Source organism: Myodes glareolus, chromosome 26, assembly GCF_982192425.1.
Source record: "Myodes glareolus chromosome 26, mMyoGla1.1, whole genome shotgun sequence".
Classification (NCBI taxonomy): domain Eukaryota; kingdom Metazoa; phylum Chordata; class Mammalia; order Rodentia; family Cricetidae; genus Myodes; species Myodes glareolus.
Window position 1 is genome coordinate 15,013,266 of NC_142051.1, and position 22,660 is coordinate 15,035,925.

Here is a 22,660-nt window from a genome sequence, read left to right on the forward strand (position 1 = left end):
TTTCAGACAGGGTTTCTCTGTGTAGTTCTGACTTTCCTGGAGCTCACTGTATAGACCAGGTTGGCCTTGAGCTCACAGAGATCCTCCTGCCTCTGCCTTTGGAGTGCACCACTACATCCAGCTGGGAAGAAAAAAATTTTTTTCTAATAAGTTTATTTATTTATTTGTTATTATCCCAGCTGCAGTTTCCCCTCTCTCCTCCCAGCCCTTCCCCCAACCCCCTCTGTTCCCACCCCCCTAATCCACTCTTCCTGTTTCTGTTTAGGAAAGGGTAGGTCTTCCATGATTATCAACAAAACATGGCGTATCAAATTGCAGAAAGACTCAGCACCTCCCCATGTATTAAGGCTGGGCAAGGCCACCCTATATCAGGAGTAGGGTCAGTGAAAGAGCCAGAGACAGTCCCTGTCCCACTGTTAGGAGTCCCTTAAGAGGACCAAGCTTTACGACTCTATAACATATATGCAGAACGTCTAGTTTAGTCCCATTCAGTCTCCCTGGTTGTCGGTTCAGACTCTGTGAGTTCCTAGGATCCCAGGTTAGTTGTTTCTATGTGTTTTCTTGTGATATCCTTGACTCCTCTGGCTCTCACAATCCTCCCTCCCTCTCTTCAGCAGAATTCCTGGAGCTAGCCTAATGTATGGCTGTGGGTTTCTGCATCTGTTTCTATCAGTTGCTGGATGACAATTGGGTTAGGTACCAGTCTGGCCACAGGAGACGGCCAGTTCAGGCCATGTATCTGCTATTGCTTGGAGTCTTAGCTGAGGTCATTCTTTTAGATTCCTGGGAGATTCCCTTGTGCCAGGTTTTTACCTGGCCCTGAAATGTCCCCCTTCCCCTGTTGCCACTTTCAAAAATTATTTTAAAACACTTTAATGTGGAGAACATTTGATTTACATGGGGATTTTGAAATCAAATTAAAAGGGGGTTATTGTGTGTGACCAACAGTTTGGCATGCAGTTGGAATAGCCAGGACTCAGAAAGTTTTAAAAAAATTAAATAGGCAAACAGCAGAAATATTTAGATTATTATCTACTCTTCCACCTCATTATTGTATGACTTCATCTAGAATACTGAATCTCAAATCGGTTCATTCAAATTACTGGTTGAAATAATTGAGTTGGTCACTGGCCAATAAATTGGTTGGTTCTGCCTGATTCTGACTGTGGAGGCTGTGTGTTGTAAATGTGCTGCCACAAGAGGCTTTGTGAGAGGGAGGAGCCGTCTCAGCAAAGGTTCAGTGTCATTGGCAGGCACGCTAAGTAATGCCCACTAAAAGCTTTGTAATACTAAGTGTTTCAGCTAAAGAATAATGTAGGTCTCTCCAGTTATTTAAATCTCATCTTTAGTCCTCGGATGGAGATTTTTAGTTAAAAAATTGTCCTAGTGTAATAATTAAGAGTATGATGATGTCATAATGAAACCTATTATGTAATATGCTAAAATAAGGAACAAATTAAAAAGTGTTCTTGAATGTATGCTTCGTGTTTTAGGCTTTTTGTTATTTATTGGGGGAGTTCATAGGAACTCACAGAGTCTGAACTGACAACCAGGGAGACTGAATGGGACTGAATTAGACATTCTGCATATATGTTATAGAGTTGTATAGCTTGGTCCTCTTGTGGGACTCCTAACAGTGGGACAGGGACTGTCTCTGTTCGTTGTTTGCTCCTGGCTACCCAGACCAGAAATAATCACACAGAAATCAGTATTAATTGCAATACTGTTTGGCCAATGGCTTAAGCGTATTTCTGGCTGACTCATATCTTAAATGAACCCATTTCTATTAATATGTGTATTGCCATGTGGCTGTGGCTTACCGACAAGATTCCGGTGGACTGCAGCAGAGGTATCTGTCTCCTGTGGGCCGCTACATGACTTCTCCTGGACTTCACCTTCTTTCTCCCAGCATTCAGTTTAGTTTTCCCACCTAGCTCTATTTTGCTAAGCCACTGGCTGAAACAACTTTATTCATTAACCAATAAAAGCAGCACATAGACAGAAGGACTTCCCACACCAGTTATTTTCAATGTATTCATTGTATTCATCTGAATGTTAACTGGCATTGTTTATATATGAACAATTAATTTTGTGTTTTATTTTAGCCAACCATCCTTTTGATGTTCTGGTTATTTTTTTTCTCTTGAGTTTGCTAAGTATTAAATAATTTTAACTGCTGGCAAAGTGTTTATTAGTTACTGTGTATGTGTGATGTATGGGTGTGAAGGTAGGTGGGTGTGTATGGGGGTTAAAAGACAATGTTTCCCATCTTGCTCCATAGTTTCCAGGGATCAAACTGAGGTGGTCAGGCTCACAGAGAGAGCTCAGGTGGCCAGGCTTGCCCAGAGAGCTCTTTTTGGCCTGCTGAACTGTCTCACTAATCCACAGAATGTTTTTGTCTTCCTTATGAGAATTATTTTTACACTGCATTTTAGATTCTTTTAAACTTCTAATAATATTTGCTATCATCAGCAAGAGCTAATTTTTTTTTTACTTTGTAAGTCAGGGAGAAGGGCAGAAGTGTCATATTTTAGGAAGTCTAACAAAAATGTAAAGAATGCATTGAACGTATATTGGTCAAACCAATCAAAAAGCCAGTCACGTATGTATCCATCTATCCATTCATGTATTTATCCGTTATTTGCTCATCTACCAAACAAATGATTGTTGCTTACTTCTTATATGCCTTGGATACTCATGCATAAAATAAGAAAGACACAGATGTCTCCTTAAAGGAAGGGGTATAGGAAAGGAGAAGCAGAGGGAAGGGGAGGGGAAAGATAGGGTGGAAGGGAGGAAGAGAGGTTTTTGAGGTGCACAAAGCAAGTGATCAGTGTCACAGGAGCTAATAAAAGAACACTACCCCAGCCTTAGTCTTACTGGAAAGGGTGATCTGAAGAGATTTCTGAAGGAGGTATTTAAATGGAATAAAGACTACATTCCCAGAAAATGCATTGTGTTGTTTGTTTGTCTTGTAAGTCTGGGCATCTGCCTGTCAAGGTGTTAGTCATGAGACAGTCATGGGTCTCACGATTTTGCATTTCCCTTTGCAGCTCAGGGAGCCAGCGGTACTCTGGAGAACCCAGCCCTGGATACGAGTCTGCTGGAAGAATTCTTGGGCAATGACTTTGATTTAGGAGCCTTGTAAGTAAGGGTGGCACCACTCCCCACTAGATGCTTTTGAAATTGTGACACAGTTGAATGATCTGTAGAGTGCTGCTTTTGCTTTTGATTGTTACAAGATCTTGAGTAGAATTAATCTTCTTTCTTCTGTGGAAGTTGGGCGGATTTCATCAACGAAGCCACCTGGGCTTGGTGTTTTTCTTTGTGGAGGTTATTCTTGCTGCTCCAAATCCCTTCATTTGCAACCAGTTTAGTATCTCTAGTAGATAAGGAGATACTCAAGTTATTTATGGGTAGGTGCCAGCTTAGGCTATTTGAGGTTTTCAATGAATTTGTTAATTTTATCTAGGTCATAGGTTTTTATAATTCCCTACTATATATTTTAACTATTTTTATGTTCATGAGTGTTTGTCTTTGTACATGTATGTGCACCATGTTCATGCCTGGTACCTGCAGAGGTCAGAAGATTATAGGCAGAAGTTTCCTGTCTTGGAGCAGCTCAGTCCCAAATACCCAGCAGCTACTTCCCACATTACCATACAAAAGCTTAATATTATTTACAAATGCTCGACCAGTAGCTCAGGCTTATTATTAACTAGCTCTTACATTTGAAGTTAGCCCACATTCCTTATTTACACTCTGCCACATGGTGGTACCTTTTCTCAGTGCAGCATGCCCATCTCACTCTCTCTGAGTCTGGCCAGCTTCTCCTCACTCTGCCCTTCTTCCAATCATCCTTAGTCTAGTCATCTTTCCTGTACTTCCTGCCTGGCCACTGGCCAATCAGCCAACTCAAGTGACAAATCGTTACAGTGTATAGGAGGATTATTCCACAGCAGAAGAGGGCATCAGCTCCTTTGTAACCAAAGTTATAGATGACTGTGATCCATCATGTGGGTACTGGGAACCAAACCCAGATCTTCTGCAAGAACAGCCAGTATTATTTGGTATTCCTAACTGTCCAGCCATCTTTCCAGCTCCTCTGTATTATATTCTAGTATCTGCAGGGTCTGTAATATGATTTTCCTTTTGCTCTTGTTGTCAGTAATGTCTTTTCCTTGGTCAGGCTGGCATAGTGTTTATGAATTTCCTTAACTTTTTGAAAGAAATTTATATTCACATTTCTGCTTGTTTTTCTGATGTTAATCTAGCTATTACAGATGTCTTTCTTTTCTGGCTTTGTTTTGTTGGTTTTTTGAGACAGGGTCTCTCTGTGTAACAGCCCAAGCTGTCCTGAAAGACCAGGTTAACTGTGAACAGAGATCCACCTGCTTCTGCCTCCAAAGTGTTGGGTTTAAAGGTGTGTACTGTCACACCAAGCTCCAGATTTCTTTTACTTTTAACTTCTATACAGAAAATTCAATGCACTTAAAAATTTTTTTATGTGCACATGTGTGTGTGTGTATGTGTGTGTGTGTTTGGGTGAGTATTTACCGTATGTCTGCTGGTGACCACAGAGGTGAGAGAAGGCATTGGATTCCCTGGGTGGGTTGTGGGATTGTAAATCACCCAAGGTGGATGATGCAAACTCAACTTTGGAGGAGCAATCAGTGCTCTTTACCCCTGAACCATCTCTTCAGACTACAAACGCAACACTCTTTGGATCTAGCTCTGAGTTTTGATAATCTCATAGACTACTACTATAGTTATAATATAGAACAGTTCCCCTAGCCTCTGGTAATCACTGATTTCTCTTCTGTCTCTATGATTTCAATTTTTCCAGAAAGTCAAATAGATGAAACCATGTGATACTTTCTGAGTCTGCTGTCTTCCAGTTAAATGCCTTTGCACATCAGTTCATTCCTTTTATTTCTGAGAAAGATCTCACTAAATGCTTACACCATTGTTTAACCACTCCTAAACTCAATGATGTTTGGATTAGTTATGCTTTCTCATATCACGAAAATTATCTTATATACATTTTCATGTATGATTTTGATTTCCTTATTTTTGTGTGCGTGCACATGCATGCATAGACTGGAGGAGGAGGAAGTGTCCCGCTCGGTCACCCTCGGCCTTATTCTTTTGAGACATGGCTTCTTACTGAACCTAGAGCTAGTCTGGCTTCTAACAAGCACCAGCCAGTCTCCTGTCTCAGCCTCACGTGGTGCTTGGGTTATAGGTGTGTGCATGAGGACACACCTCACATTTTGCATGGGTTCTGGGGATCCAAACTCAGGTCTTCATGCTTGTGAAAAAAGTACTCTTTCTCACTGAGCAAGAGTCTAAACATCTTTAGAGTAAAATATATAACATAAATACTGCTTTCTTGTGTTGTTGTAAATGCAAACTCAACTGTAAAAATACTTTATTGCTACCATACTATTTTTCTGTTATCATCTATTAGTTATCCGGTTGTTTCACTCTCCTTGTCTGAAATATCAATTTTTAAAAAGTAGTCTTCTTAACAAGTTTGTAGTTATTCATTGTGTTTTATGCTTTTATGTTTTGTGATGTTAGGGCATCAGTTTGTATGTTTCTTTGCCATTTATTCTTATGTTTTCCTTGATAGATTATTCTTCAAATCTTATGTCTATTCTTAAAAATTAGGAATTCTTTCTTTTGATTTAGAAAACTTGAAAAATATTCTGTACTTTAAAATCTTGTTAGCTCTAATTTGTGAATATTTTATGTCAGTCTGGCCATGAACTCGCAGAGATCTGTCTGCTTCTGTCTCCTGAGTTCTGGAATAAAGGCGTGCATCGCTGCACCTGGCTTGTTGAGCACTTAATCCTGTGTTCACAAGAACACAAAGCCTTAGTTTTCCTTGCTTACACTGAATTGTATGGCTAGGCAACTGGAGTAATTATAGCTTATTTCAAGCAATCAGGCAGTTTTCCTTCTTAAGTTACCTGGATGGAAGTGTGTGGATAGACGTGGGACTATCAGCATCATTATCTGAGTGGAAGAGTGTATGTAGACTCGGGACTATCAGCGTCATTATCTGAGTGGAAGTGTGTGTAGACTCAGGACTATCAGCATCATTATCTGAGTGGAAGAGTGTGTAGACTCGGGACTGTCATCAGCGTCATTTCTAGGCAGGCACAATGGCATACACCTGTAAACCTGACTACTCAGAAGTTGAGCCAGGAGCTTCACAAATTAGAGACCAGCCTGGGCAATACACTCATTTCAAACAAGGACATCAACAACACAGACAGCACCAACAGCACCCAGGAACGTTTTCCTTGTGAGTTTCCCTAAGGAGGTTGGTCCATTTCATTCAAGTCATCAAATTAATGGCCACACAGGGTTGGAGGAATTTCTCATCATCACCCCTATTCCTCAAAGACTCTAGTGATATGGTTGCTCCTCATATCAATGCTTTCTTTTCTCATTTTCCCTGGGGAGTCTGGTTAGAAAATTTAAAACTTCATGTTTTAAGTTGACTCATAATCGTCTGTGTTTATGGGGACAGTGACAGTACTGTATAAAATGTATGATGATCAGATCAAATCCAGGTAATTGTTATACCCAATACCTCACATGTTTACGCTTTCTTATGGTGGGAACATTCAACATATTCTTTATTATTTTGAAGTGTGTGGTTATTTAGTGAATAGTTACTGCACTGTGTTGTAGAGCATTGAATTATCTCTCCTGTCCTGCTATATCTCATTTAATCTTCCCATCTCTACTCCCAACCCTCTTCTTAGGGCCTACTAAGTCCCCTTCCGCATTCTCTTTCTATGAGCTAGGTATTTTAGCTTTCACATTTAGGGGAACACAACAGCTGTTTGGGGTGAAGGATATAAACAGAAACCTAACTCAAAGGAACACCTTCGTATGTGGAAAGTCTGAATGTGTCCTAGGGTCCTCACGTCACTGAGATGTGTCCATGACAATCATGAGCCTTCCTGTAGAACCACAGATATCCACCCACAGCATCAGCCATTGCCATGGAGATTCCGACTGATTTTCCCAGTAGAATCTACTCTGTCTTTGAAAGTGGGTTGAGGGGCCGGCTGAAGTGGGGCAGACAAGGAAATGGGTATTGCTGAGCATCTATGAGCAGTGGGCACTATTTTTTTTTACACTTAACTATGTGGTTGAGGCCACACATTTGTTTCTATGGTTCATAGAGGAGGAGGTTGAGGTCCAGAGGGGTTCAGTAAAGCTCCAGATAGCAGCAAAGCTGGGATCAAACCTTGCCTAGCGCTAGCTCACACATCCTTTCTTCTACTGGTAGCTTTTAGACTAATTGCTTTTGGGGGAATATTTTGGAGAAATATGAAACCTAAGGAAATACATTAGAAGTGTCTGCAGTGATCCATTGAAAAGTGTGTCTCAAAAGAGATCCAAGCCATGGCTTTAAAATGCAGAGTGCTACTGTCCACAATAAAACCAAGGTTAATGATAATGCACTGTACGCCCAAGGTTAATGTCTGACAAGTAGTCCAAGTGCAGCCTGGTACTTCACCAAAGTTTTCTTTCCATATTTTTAATGCAGATCAGATTATCAGAGTAATCCTACGCGTTATTATAGGTTACTTAATTATTTAATTAATTTTACAAATTCCCTTTGGGTGAGGAAGAACGGGGCACTGATTTAGCCTAGGTTTTCTCTCTAGGGATGCAAGACTTAGTTCAGTGCCAGGCTCAGAAAAGGATCTCAGACCAGGGCCTCTGTGTCTAGCGCAGCAGAAATGGGGTGCCAAGAGAGTCAGAGCTTTGCAGCTTGCAAATAGCCTAGAGGGGAGTGGTGGCATCTTCCTTATTGTGTTTCTTGTCTTCCTGTGGTAAAGTGGCTTTCTTGGGCTATCTTAACCACTGACATGTCTTCAGAGCCATTGTTTGAAAATCTTCATTCCAGGGCAGTAGATACAAACTTCAGCAACACTCTGGCAGGTGTTTACCTCTAGGTACTGTGGAGCAGTGCCCACACGCTGCTAAGATATATCTTTAACACGTAAGTCCACATGGGAGAACTATAGCGTGCTCGTTAAGATTACAGGAAACATCAGTTATAATAGCTATTTTATAGTTGGGCCATGAGCTACGGTTATGAACGAAGCAGATGGATTCTTCATTGAGAGGTTATGAAGGACAAAGAGCAGTCTGTCCTGGCAGGGCACCCAGTTTTGTCCCCCTCCAGGACTGGGGTTCCATTTGGAAGGAAATGGAAAGCAGACGGAATCCTTATAGGCTCTGATGTGGGTTTGAAATTCCCTACGGATAATGCGTTTCCCTGTTGCTGACTCTTGGGGTAAACCATTTCCATCTCCTTGCTCTTGGCACGCCAGTGCTGCTATGCCTCTCAGTGGGAACAGAGAGGCCATGGCGGGTGGTCTGGAGCTCTTGAATGAGATGAAGACACATTAGACGGGGGGTAAGATAAGTAGAAAGTGAGGAGCAGGGGAAGCCTACTGTTTCGGATTTGGTGGTGGTGACAGCCCTCTCTTGATGCATGAATTTACATACACATCATGTTCCTAATTTTTAGAAAAATCTTTCATACTTATGATGGAGTTCCAAGTCTGGAGCAGGTACTGTGCTGAGCTGAACCAAGCTGCACCGAGCTGTGCTGAGCTGTGCAGAGCTGCACCAAGCCATGCCAAGCTATGGGGCTTCAGAGCTAATGCGTATGAAGGACAGGGTGTCACTGCAAAAAAAGATGGGAGCTGGGCTCCTGAACTGTAGATAGTCTTACCAGGGTAATCACATGAAGATCATGCTTTGATGTGCGTGGGTCTTGCAAGGTGTCTCATGGAGTCATTGGCATAGTACGCGGTCCGTAAGTCTAGGACTTGATCAGACTTGCCATCTGAAAGTTATACTGGTGGCTTTTGGGGTAGTGTGCAAACACCATGCAGGCACGTATGACCTCAGCCACTGGAAGGTAAAGTCTCCGTGGTCTCCTCTTGCTTTGTGTAGCCCCCAACCACCAAATTGTCGTGTTTCTCCATTAATCCTCCAAAAGGCAAAGCAGAGTGTATGCCCCAAAGGAAAGAGATTAGAAGGCAAATTAGTAAATTTTTGCCGGTTGCTAAGAATCTCTTGATTTTTTTTTTTCATAGTCATACATTCTAGAAGCTAGAGACAGGATCAGTCAGTCAGAAAGTGACCCATGTGATCCTCACTCTCTGGTGTCTGTCTGGTTTATAGAAATCCCTTTGGAATAAGACACAAATTCAGAGCACAAAGGCCCCAAAGAGCCTAATGTATGTAGCCGGGACCCTTGTCACTGTGAGCGTGAGGAGGGAGGGGCTTAAGTGTGGACCAACTCCAAACAACTGTGTGTATTGCCACCACCTTTGTGTTTTTGACCATTTGTCTAATTTTGAAGTTAGTACTCACTTTCTTTAACTTCTCTGGGAAGAACCATAACATTGTCCGAAACACGTACAACACACTGAGCATGGGCCTTACGTACTATGTAGTAAGATAAAGGTGTGGCTGTGTTGCTTTTGGGAGGGACGGCAAACTGTGAGGATGAAATGGGAAAGTTAAAATCGGTTGAAACCACCAACACATATTGCAGTTGCTGGGTATAGGTAGGGGCTTACGCATTTCTCAGAACAGTGGGTAACTTTTGTCTTGACAGGCAGTTGTTCTGCTCAGACACCAACTGTGGACACTCTCCTGAGAACTGGCTCCCTGCCACATGAAGGAACAGCACAGGAGTCAGCAAGATACTTGGGCTGACTCTGACTCTGGGTACCCCCTGTCTTTTCCAAGATCCCCCCATTAAGTTTTCAACATTCTTGCTTGTTCCAAACTCTCTTTTATGGTTCTTCAGGCCTAGAAAACTGAATTTGTGTTGGCGTTTTAGATGCTTCACGATTCAGTTTTGGTCAGTTAAGAGCTATAAACGGACCATCACTGCCCGCCATTACCTTCCTCGGAATCTCATTGGCTCTCGAGAATCCTGTTGTCTTTGTTCACTTTCCAGTGTCTTTGGGTAGTGATGCCCTTCCGTAACTTCAAGTTTCCACCGGCTGGAAGACCAGATTTGGCAGGAGCTTACCATTCCTTTCAGAGGCAGGACAGCTGTTGGTAATTCTCCCGCAGTCCTTATTCAGGGTCTGTCCTGGCTTTAATGTCACAAGCTTTCTGGCAGTGTGTGCTGCTTCTTTGTTCTGTGTAAGTTCTGTATGCAGGTCATCACGTTCAAAGGGTAGACTTCCCTGCACAGTGATCAGATAGGGAGGGCTATTGATTTCCAATAAAAATTGCTAAAATGGGGGACGGGTCAGGGAAGATGGCTCAGTGGCCTTCGGAGGGTACAAGTTCGATTCCCAGCATCTATATCTGACAGCTCACAACTACCTGTAACTAACTCCAAGGAATCTGACATCTTTTTCAGGCCTACACACACACACACACACACTCTGACAAATACATAAACACACACACACACTCATGCATACATATACACACTCACACACATATATACATGCGCATATACATGCATTCAAATATACATATATACATAGATTCACACATACACTCATACATGCACTCATACATACATACATATACACATACACATACATATATACATACATACACAATGCATTCAAATATACATACACACATACATACACTCACAATGCACTTATACATATATACATCCATACATACACATATACATACATACACTCACACACACATGCACTCATACATACATTTTTTTCATCACAAATTAGTGAAAGATTGTGCCCCCTCCGTATCCACCATCACATTCCGTGTTCCTTGGGAGAACTCTTCCACTTTCTTCCTTGTGTTAAACTTGCTTAGACATGTGCAAAGCAGAGCTGAGGAAGGCTCTTACAGTTCAGTGTTTGCGTTTCCTTTTCCTTTGGAGGCCTTAGAACACAGTGCCTAGCATGCTCAGCAAGTTCTCCACGCCGAGGGTTGTCTCAGCCTCGATATTCAGTGTGCAGTGCATCCTTCCATGTTGTCCCAACAGACTTGATTGTGCTGGCCACCCTGTGCCGCAACCTCCCTGGCTCTGTTTCCTCAGAAAACAACCGCTTACAACTTTGGAGTGGTGAATGGGGGCGGGGGACGCTGACCTAAGGGTCCAGTTGTTCCTTATACCTTCATCCAATTCTCTTCCCAGCTCCACACTTCAGGATTTGAAGCTTCAGGTGACTTTAGTGTCCCGAGCTTTGTTCTGGAACTTTGACAAGACTTCTCCATGTTATGTCCTGATGTGTTGTAGGAGCTCGCTCCTACAAAGTCATCTAGGGTTCCCGGATAGGGAATGCTCGAGGCCAAAGAAAAGCAAGATGAAAGAAGCAGAAGACAGGATAGAATCAGGCGGTCTGTCTGGTCATGCCAAAGCAGCCCAACAGCTCCGAGTTTGTTTCAGAGCTTGCTTATATCCAAGAGCAGAACAAAGCACGGCACAGACGGTCAGTGTCTAGCTACAAGACCCTCCCTGTCCTTGAGTGAACAGCCTCCTCTCCAGCGCGTGCTTGCTGCTCGGGGCAGCCTCACTCTCTGTCTTGATGTTCCTGAGGTTTGTCGTCAGCAGTATACGCTCTACTAGATAGAGTGTTTTTTTCTCATGGGCTAAATCAGAAGTCTCTCACAGCCCTCAAGGTTATAGCAAAAAGCAGAGCAGGCAAGCTTGAACTCAAATGACTCCTTTAAGTCAGAAATGACTCCAGGTGGAAACTGAGTCACCCGTGGGCTCCCACAATGTGTCCCCCCAAATCCAGGCAGTCTCTGTTAATCAGATCCCACTATTTTATCTCATCTGCCACTGTGTTATTGAAAGTCTGTTGTGGTCTATGTCCAGGTGCTCTAAACCTTTTAGTATTTATGCTTTATATTCCTTTACATCGATAAAGATAAATACTCTCTTCCTTATTAATAAAGAATTAATACATAAAGAATAAACTTTAAAGAGCCAATCTGAACATTAAAAAATTAAAAAAAAACTTTTGTATTTAAAAATTACCTTTTAAGATGAGCCATTTTCACACATATCTGTCTTTATATCCCAACCTCACTACTTTTCCATTTCTCCTCTCTGACTTTTCCTCCCTCCTCCTCCTCCACACCCCCAAATACGATTAAAACACACTCTTCTCATCTTTGTATTATACTAGAATCTTTTTTTTTTTTTTCAGAGACAGGATTTCTCTGTAGCTTTGGAGCCTGTCCTGGAACTCCCTCCGTAGACCAGGCTGGCCTTGAACTCACAGAGGTTCGCACATCTCTGCCCTCTGAGTGCTGGGATTAAAGGCGTACGCCACCACTGCCCGGCTATACTAGAATATGGTTCCTTTTGTGGAACCTTTGCGTATCTCCCAAGAGTGTGGGATGCCTCACCCTTACATGGACGGAAGGCCACTGCTTGCTTCAGAAGTAACATTTTACACTCTATTGAACACTAAGTTCGGAGCGTTACAGTACAGGCTTGTGGACACGTCCCCAGGTCTCACAGTACTGTGAAGAGTGTGTGGTAATGATTGCCATTTTGTAGGGGCGGGGTGGGTAGGGGCTGGAGACCTGAAGAGATGAGCTGGTACTCAAAGCGCAGCCAGTCCCACTGGGCGCAGCTGGAGGAGCTCAGGTTCTCCCCCTCTGCTGCACACAGAGGGTTGCCTCGCTTGATGAAACGTGACGAAACGGAGCAAGACCAAATGTAGTATTTCTATTCCCCAGGCAAAGGCAGCTCCCGGACACCCCGCCCTACTCTGCCTCGGACCCTCGCTCTCCTCCACAGGTCGAAGGTGAGTCCATCCACACAGCGCCTTGCACGGCTGACTCAAGCCTGGGTGGTGCAAATGAGAGGCACCTGTCGCTCCTGTCTTTCCCGCAGGCGCATGCTGCGGGACCCCGAGGCTTACAGCAGGGAGGATCCCCGCCACCTTCCTCCACTCCACCACGGCACCCGGGCTGCTGCCTGAGCACGCACCACAGAGCATGTCCAGCCAAACCCACAGCGGCTTTCACAACGGCTACCTGGACTCCAGGCACCCCGATACTTCCTGCCACCAAACCGGGTCTTCCCATCTGGGCATGAGTGGCCCTTACCATCAGCAGCCTCTGTGCCACGTTCCTGGGTAAAGGATCACTAAGATATTTAATCATGAACCACCTCAGCATCCACAGCTGGAGGGCCCAGCAGGGACCGCGGCAGCCTGTCCAGCAGGTGGCAGTGTGGAGACGCACACGGGGCACCTTGAGGCCCGAATGTTCTTGGCTTAGGCAGTTTTCATAGGAAATCCCCGCAACTAAAGGTCCTCCTCTAACAAAAAGTTAACATGTCCAGAACATGTAGAACAACTCCAGGTGGCGAGACAAGGAACCGCTGCCTTACGCTGTACTCCAGTCTCAGATGTAGACTGTACTCCTGGATATTCAGGCTGAGTCCTCTCTGCTTTGATGCTATTGCTAGTTTATCTTTCAGGCGGGTGGATCTTCGCTGGGTCGAACATAGGAAGATTACAGTTCAGAGTAGCAGGGCCCAAGAAACCTTAAAGAATTGGGATTAGACTAAGGAAATCGGAGAGAAAAGACCGGGGAAATTGGGTTTGTTTTCATGCAACAAGCAAAGGCGCTAATCAACCTTTTGGTCTCTTGTCTTTAGCGCCTCATTGCCTCCGACAAAGAAGAGGAAGCATGCGCAGATACAAGAGGACTACGGGGACCGCCGCGTGTGGGCCCACCACTTCAGTCCAAGTGAGCAAGAGCGACTTTGTGAGGAAGTCGAGGCCTGAAAGCCTTGGCTGCTGTGTCAAAGCTTTTGACCCCTTTTGCCCCTGCCCCTCAACAGCCTACACAGCTCTGTTCCATCCTGTAGAAGAGGAATAATGGCTCTGGGGATGTAGTCTTTTCTATTTCAGGAGCGTTGCATCTCAGAGGACGCAGGCTCCAAGCCTGGGGAGCTGGAACACACAGAGCTTTCAAGAGCCTATTGGCTGCCCGTTTCCTAGTTGCCTGCCATCGTTTGTAGCTTTATTGTGCACAGGCTAACTCAGGATCTTGGTAAAATGCAGGTTCAGATCGGTGAATCTGGGCTGGGATCTAAGTCGGCCTGTGTTTCAGGTGTGTGTGTGGGAGATGGACGTGGAGGGCTGTTGGGGTGCGGTGGGGAGAAGTTGAACTCCCCCATTACTCACATCAAATTGGATCCTTACTAGTTTGTAGGATGATTTCGTAACTATTTCATTAAAAACATCTGATGTTAGACCGAGGAGATTTCCCAGTGGTTAAAGCACTAGGTATTCACGCTGTAAGTTTGAGGACCTGAGTTCAGATACCCAGAATGCACAGGAATGCCAGATAACTGTAGCAGCCAGCCTGTAATTCTAGCACGCTAAATGTGAAGACAGTTGATCCCAGGAGTAAGCTGGCCAGTCAGAACTCTGGGTGCAACTGAGAGACCCCCACCTCAGAGAGAAAGTTGGAAAGCAATGGGGGAAGACCCCTCAGACCAACCTCAGGCCTCCACATGTACGCATACAACACATGCATCTGCACACATGTGGCCATGTATATACACACGCACACCACACATACAATTGAGAAAAAAAAGAACCAAAAAAAAATCACCCGATGCCTAAAATGGGTGTTATTTATCTTATATAACTAGTTATTTATCTTATATAACAAGTAGCTCATTTGTTTTGAGCTTAAAATGATAGAGTCAGGAATAGCTTGGTCTTTTGGGATATGAAGGGAAATGTTAGAATTTTTAGGCAAAGGGATAATACTCTAGGCCAATTCTCCTTGTTACTGTAAACATTCAGATGCATGCAGTGTGAACGGTGGCCCAAATTTGGTGTATAAATACCATGCTCTGTCTCTAGGAGAAACCCAGGATTTCCTCTATGCCCCTGTCCCTATTCCTGTCCCTAAACCCTCAGACGCTTGGAAAGAGGTACTTGTTTCCTAGCAACTGGGGTTGCTGCCTCTGACCTGTGGTGGGCAAGGACCCTTCCAGGGAAAACTGGCTGCAGCTTTGGCATGGGCACATGTGTATGTGGCTTCGTTGTTTGCTTCTGTGGACCATGACATCACCTTCAAAGTCAGTTCCCACATGTGGTCATCCCTGAGAGTGCCAATGTTAGAATTGCCTCGGGCATCCTGTTCTGTATGAGCTGACCCTCTCCCTGCCTCGTTTCCTCTCTTATTGATCCGTGACCATAAGCAGTCAGTCCTTTGATGCATGAAATGCTTACTAAAGCCCTGTGTTTGGATGTAGAACCCTCTGTCTACCTTTCTATGCAAGGTTACCCGAGTTCCTTTAGATACCTGCATTTACCCCACAGCTAGACTACTGATCACATCTGCAGCCAGCTGAAGGACATTTGTCCAGTCTTCTGCGGTTGACCCAGCTTCCTGGTGATACATAGCAGGCCACTCAGATCTTCCAAGAGTTTCTCAAAAGGCCAGATAGCTGCTCCATGAATCTCGGCCATCCAAGAATTAAGTTTCATTCTGCGATGGTTTTTGCCACAGTCTTAAAAATTCACATTGTTTTTTTTTCACCTTCTTCAAAGGAAGCTCTGAAGAGCACCTGAAATGTCCCAGCAGGTAGGACGTCCTGGATCCCTTGTTTAAGTCCCTTTTAAAGGTCACTGAAAAGCCAGCTAAAAGTAATTGGTTCCAGACAACTGTCTGAGAATGAAAAACAAGCAATTTCCAGGTCAAAAAAAGAAAGTAAAGAAAAGAAAAAGAAACATAAAGACTTAGCTAATCCAGACGCCATAGTGTTGGAGTTTTGGTATACATTTTGGTATACAAGTGGAGAGCTCCTGTTGGATTTGGTGTTGCAGAGACCAAAGGCTCGACAGGAAGGAGAAGCCTGCACTAGTCTTGGCATCAGGCATAGGGTTGCAGATTTTAGTTTCTTTAATGAGTAAGATATTCTATATCAACAACAAGGCTTTGCAATGTATGAGCTCTATTCTTGTGTCCTTTCAAAATGCCTAACAAAGCAATTTAATAAAAGCTAATAGCAGTTTGCTTTGGCTCACGGTTTGAGGGTAGACACCATCACTGTGGGGAAGCTATGACAACTCACGTCCAAGGCTTGTGGTCCTGTTTTATCCATTGTCAGGAAGAGGAACAAAATTAATATGATTACCCAACCCCTCCCCCATTTCTTTCTGTCCTTTTTGTTCAGTCATGGACCATAGCCCATAGGATCTTGTCACCCACATGCAGGGTGGCTCTTCCCTGTTCAGCTGAGTATTTTGAGAAATGTTCTTTTTTTTTAAGTTTATTAAATTATAAAAGTTTCCATTTCCGCCCCTCCTCCCAACACCCTCCCACTTCCCCCACTCCCTCTCCTCCTCCCTCTCCATCCCTAAGAGTAGTCAGGGTTTCCTGCCCTGTGGGAAGTTCAAGTTCCTCCCCACTCCCTCCAGGTCCAGGAAGGTGAGTATCCAAACAGACTGGATCCGAAAAATCCAGTATATGCAGAGGAAACAAGTCCCAGTGTCATTGTCAATGGCTTTTCAGAAAGACTCCGGGCCAGCCACATCCAGAGAATCCGGCCACATTCAGAGAATCTGGTTAGATCACGTGCTCATTCAGTTCCAGTCCAGCTGGCCTTGGTGAACTCTCATTTGATCAGTCTCCTTGTATCAGTGGGTGATGGCGCCCGTCGCAGTCCTGATTTCTTTTTTCATTTTCTTCATCCTTCTGCTCCTCATTTGGACCGTGGAGGGTTCTGTCCGGTGCTCCAATATGGGTCTCCGTCTGTATCGCCATCCAACGTCGGATGAAAGTTTCCTCTGCTCTTGCCCTCTTTGTTCATGTTCTCCTTCCTTCTGCCTCTCGTTTGGACCTAGAGAGCTAGGTCCAGTGTTTCGACGTGGGTCTCCGCCTCCATCTCCCTCCATCGCCAGATGAGGGTTCTATGGTGATATGCAAAATGTTCATCAGTATGGTTGTGGGCCAAGGCCGGTTCAGGCACCCTCTTCTCTGTCCAGAGAACAATCTGGGGATCTCTCCTTGGACCTGGGATCCCCTTTATACTCAAGTCTCTTGTAAACCATAAAATGACTCCCTTAATTGAGGTATATACTTCCCTGATCCCATATCTATCCATTCTCCCTCCCCCCCATCCCAGTCCCCCGATCTTTCCCCATTCCTCCCCTACTCCCTTCTCTTTAACCCTCTCCCCTTCCAACAGCCCCCCCACCCCCCCATGCACCCGAGGTTACCTGGCACTCTTGTCTATTTCCAATCTCCAGGAGGATAGCTACATGATTTTCGTCAGGTTCACCTTCTTTTTAGCTTCTCTAGGATCACGAATAATAGGCTCAAAGACCTTTAATTACGGTTAGAATCCACTTATGAGTGAATACATACCATATTCCTCTTTTTGGGTCTGGCTTACCTCACTCAGTAAAGCGTTTTCTATTTCCATCCATTTGCATGCAAAAGTCAAGATGTCATTGTTTTTTACCGCTGAGTAAAACTCTAATGTATATATGTTCCACACCTTTTTTAACCATTCTTCTATTGAGGGGCACCTAGGTTGTTTCCAGGTTCTGGCTATTACAAATAGTGCTGCTCTGAACATAGTTGAACAAATGCTTTTGTAGTATGTTAGGGCATCTCTTGGGTATATTCCCAAGAGTGGAATTGCTGGGTCCTGAGGGAGGCTGACTCCCAGTTTCCTGAGAAACCGCCACACTGATTTCCACAGTGGCTGCACAAGTTTGCATTCCCACCAACAATGGATGAGTGTTCCCCTCATTCCACATCCTCTCCAGCATAGGCTATCATTGGTGTTTTTGAGTTTGGCTATTCTGACAGGTGTAAGATGATACCTCAAAGTTGTTTTGATTTGCATTTCCCTGATCGCTAAGGAGGTTGAGCATGACCTTAAGTGCTTTTTAGCCATTCGAAGTTCATCTGTTGTGAATTCTCTGTTCAGTTCAGTACCCCATTTTTTAATTGGGTTAATTAGAGTTTTAGTGTCTAGTTTCTTGAGTTCTTTGTATATTTTGGAGATCAGACCTTTGTCTGATGAGTGGTTTGTGAAGATCTTCTCCCAGTCCGAAGGTAGCCTTTTTGTCTTACTGACAGTGTCCTTTGCTTTACAGAAGCTTCTCAGTTTCAGTAGGTCCCATTTATTTATTGTTTCTCTTATTGTCTGCGCTCCTGGGGTTCTGCTTAGGAAGTGGTCTCCTGTGCCTATGTCTTGTAGACTACTTCCTACTTTCTCTTCTATCAGGTTCAAAGTGGTCGGATTAATGTTGATGTCTTTAATCCATTTGGACCTGAGTTTTGTGCATGGTGATAGATATGGATCTATTTTCATTCTTCTACAGGTTGACATCCAGTTATGCCAACACCATTTGTTAAAGATGCTACCCTTCTTCCATTGTATAGCTTTAGCTCCCTTATCAAAAATCAGGTGTTCATACGTTTGTGGGTTAATACCCGGGTCTTCTATTCGATTCCATAGGTCTACTTCTCTGTTGCCAATACCAAGCTGTTTTCAATACTGTTGCTCTGTAATAGAGTTTGAAGTCAGGGATGGTAATGCCTCCAGAAGTTTTTTTATTGTATAAGATTGTTTTGGCTATCCTGGGTTTTTTGTTTTGCCATATAAACTTGATTATTGTTCTCTCCAGGTCTGTGAAGAAGTTTGATGGGATTTTGATGAGACTTGCATTGAATCTATAGATTGCTTTTGGTAGAATTGCCATTTTTACTATGTTGATTCTCCCATTCCAAGAGCAGGGGAGGTCTTTCCATTTTCTGGTATCCTCCTCAATTTCTTTCTTCAAAGACTTAAAGTTCTTATCAAATAGGTCATTCACTTCCTTGGTTAGAGTTACCCCAAGATACTTTATGCTATTTGTGGCTATCATGAAAGGTGATGTTTCTCTGATTTCCCTCTCTCCTTCTTTATCCTTTGTGTATAGGAGGGCTACCGATTTTTTGGAGTTGATCTTGTATCCTGCCACATTACTAAAGGTGTTTATCAACTGTAGGAGTTCTTTGGTAGAGTTTTTGGGATCGCTTATGTACACTATCATATCATCTGCAAATAACGAAAGTTTAACTTCATCCTTTCCAATTCGTATCCCCTTGATCCCCTTATGTTGTCTTATTGCTATTGCTAGAACTTCAAGCACTATATTGAAGAGGTATGGTGAGAGTGGACAGCCTTGTCGTGTTCCTGATTTTAGTGGAAAGGCTTTGAGTTTCTCTCCATTCAGTTTGATGTTAGCTGTCGGCTTGCTGTATATTGCTTTTATTATATTTAGGTATGATCCTTGTATCCCATTCTCTCCAACACCTTGATCATAAATGGGTGTTGAATTTTGTCAAATGCTTTTTCAGCATCCAATGAAATGATCATATGGTTTTTTTCTTTCAGTTTATTTATATGATGGATTACATTGATAGATTTGCGTATGTTGAACCAGCCCTGCATCTCTGGGATGAAGCCCACTTGATCATAATGGATAATTTTTCTAATGTATTCTTGGATTCGGTTTGCCAGTATTTTATTGAGTATTTTTGCGTCAATGTTCATGAGTGAGATTGGTCTGTAATTCTCTTTCTTGGTCATGTCTTTGTGTGGTTTTGGTATCAGGGTAACTGTAGCCTCATAAAAAGAGTTTGGCAATGATTCTTCTGTTTCTATATTGTGAAATACATTAAGGAGTATAGGTATTAGCTCTTCCTGGAAGTTCTGGTAGAATTCTGCATTGAAACCATCTGGTCCTGGGCTTTTTTTGGTAGGGAGATTTTTAATAACAACTTCTAATTCTTCACGACTGACAAGTCTGTTTAGATTGTTCACCTGGTCTTGGCTCAACTTTGGTATATGGTACTTATCTAAAAAAATGTCCATTTCTTGTACATTTTCCAACTTTGTGGCATATAAATTTTCGTAGTAAGATCTAATGATTCTCTGAATTTCCTCTGCGTCTGTGGTTATGTCCCCCTTTTCATTTCTGATCTTATTAATTTGCATGTTCTCTCTCTGCCGTTTGATTAATTTGGATAGGGGCTTGTCGATCTTGTTGAGTTTCTCCAAGAACCAGCTTTTTGATTCATTGATTCTTTGGATTGTTTTCTCTGTTTCTATTTTGTTGATTTCAGCCCTCAGTTTGATTATTTCCAGTCTTCTACTCCTCCTGGGTGAATCAGCTTCCTTTTTTTCTAGATCTTTCAAGTGTGCTGTTAAGTCTCCAATGTGGGCTTTCTCCGTTTTCTTTAATTGGGCACTTAGTGCTATGAACTTTCCTCTTAGCACTGCTTTCATAGTGTCCCATAGGTTTGAGTATGTTGTGTCTTTATTTTCATTAAATTCAAGGAAGACTTTAATTTCTTTCTTTATTTCTTCCTTGACCCAGGGGTGATTCAGTAATTGACTGTTCAACTTCCATGAATTTGTTGACTTCCTGGGGGTAGCACTGTTGTTGAATTCTAACTTTAATCCATGGTGGTCTGACAAGACACAGGTGGTTACTAATATTTTTTTGTATCTGTGGAAGTTTGCTTTGTTACCCAGTATGTGGTCAATATTCGAGAAGGTTCCATGAGCTGCAGAGAAGAAGGTATATTCTTTCCTATTTGGGTGGAACGTTCTATAGATGTCTGTTAAGTCCATTTGATTCAATACCTCCAATAATTCTCTTCTTTCTCTGTTAGGTTTCTGTCTGATTGACCTGTCCATTGGTGAGAGAGGAGTGTTGAAGTCTCCTACTATTAGTGTGTGTGGTTTGATGACTGCCTTGAGTTCTAGAAGTGTTTCTTTTACATAAGTAGGAGGCTTTATATTAGGGGCGTAGATATTCAGGATTGAGACTTCCTCCTGATGAATTGTTCCTGTTATGAGTATAAAATGTCCATCTCCATCTCTTCTGATTGATTTTAGTTTGAAGTCAATTTTGTTGGAAATTAAAATGGCCACACCTGCTTGTTTCTTAGGTCCGTTTGCTTGAAAAACCTTTTCCCAGCCCTTTACTCTGAGTAGATGTCTATCTTTGTGTTTGAGGTGTGTTTCTTGTAAACAGCAGAATGTTGGATCCTGTTTTCGTATCCAATCTTTTAGTCTGTGCCTTTTTATAGGTGAATTGAGTCCATTAATATTAAGTGATATTAATGACCTGTGGTTGTTGACTCCGGTTATTATTATTTTTTGTTTCTTTGTTTAATAGAGTTTGTATGTGTCCCTTTTTTGAGTTAAGCTCGTGAAGGGTCGCTAGATGTCTGAGTGATTGTAGGTAATGTTGGCAATGTTGGATTCCTTGGGTTGCGATTTTCCTTCTATTACTTTCATTAAGGCTGGGTTTGTGGCTACGAATTGTTTAAATTTGTTCTTATCTTGGAATATTTTGTTTTCTCCATTGATAGTGAACAATAACTTGGCTGGGTATAGTAGTCTGGGTTTGCATCCATGCTCTCTTAGTTTCTGCAGTACCTCTATCCAGGACCTTCTGGCTTTCATGGTTTCCATAGAGAAGTCCGGTGTAAGTCTGATAGGTTTACCTTTATAAGTTACTTGCCCTTTTTCCTTTGCAGCTCTTAATATTCTTTCTTTAATCTGTATGTTTTGTGTTTTGATTATTATATGGCGAGGGGATGTTTTTTTTTGATCAAGTCTATTCGGTGTTCTGTATGCTTCTTGAACCTTCATAGGAATATCATTCTTTATGTTGGGAAAGTTTTCTTCTATAATTTTGTTGAATATATTTTCTGGTCCTTTGATCTGTAGCTCTTCTCCTTCTTCGATCCCTATTATTTTTAGATTTGGTTTTTTTTATTGTGTCCCAGATTTCTTGAATGTTTTGTGATGAGAATTTATTGGATTTGCTGTTTTCTTTGATCAGAGCATTTATTTTCTCTATGGTGTCTTCAGACTCTGGGATTCGTTCTTCCATCTCTTGTATCCTATTGGTTATGCTTGATTCTGTAGTCTCTGTTCGTTTACCTAGATTTTCCATATCCAGCCGGCTCTCATTTTGTGTTTTCTTCATTGACTCCATTTCAGTTTTCAATTCTTGAACTGTTTCCATTACCTGCTTGATTGTTTTTTCTTGGTTTCCCAGTGTATCATTCATGGATTTACTCATTTCTTCGAACTTTTTGTTATATTTCTCATCCATTTCTTTACTCATTTCTTCAATCTTTTTGTTGTACTTCTCATCCAGTTCTTTAAGGGAGTTATTCATATCCTGTTTAAGGGACTCTATTGCTTTCATAATGGCATTTTTTTCCGCTTCTTCTGAATTAAGAGGTTCAAGACCTTCTATTGTAGGGTCATTGGTATCTGGTGTTTTCATGTTGTTTTTTAGATTGTTGGAGGAGTTCTTGCCTTGGCGTCTGCCCATCTCTTCCTTCAAATGCTCTCTATTGGATCTTCTGGTACCAGGTCAGGTTCCCTTGTTGGGCAGGGACTTCACAGACAGAAGGTCTACCTTTCGGCAGGTAGTCTATTGAAACACAGGCACTCCCTCCTGCTGGGTTGCACTCACAGCCCAGGCCCAGTGCACAAGGGAGCTGCTCTCGGGAGATCTTGTGGCTCCAGAGGGAAGGGGGGAAGAGAGGAAGGTGTGCCTGGATAAAGACTGGGACAGGATTTGGGAGAGCTCTG

The 22,660-nt window shown here is 42.8% G+C and overlaps 1 protein-coding gene across 1 annotated transcript in view; it reads left to right on the top strand.

The window, feature by feature from the left end:
- Positions 1-22,660, top strand: part of Myrfl (myelin regulatory factor like) — a 120,343-nt gene that overhangs the window by 27,930 nt on the left and 69,753 nt on the right. The window contains exons 2-5 of the mRNA XM_087901975.1: positions 3,054-3,144; positions 12,745-12,812; positions 12,902-13,145; positions 13,673-13,764. Coding sequence (XP_087758101.1) covers positions 3,054-3,144; positions 12,745-12,812; positions 12,902-13,145; positions 13,673-13,764 — 495 coding nt within the window. The remainder of the gene's footprint in view (positions 1-3,053; positions 3,145-12,744; positions 12,813-12,901; positions 13,146-13,672; positions 13,765-22,660) is intronic.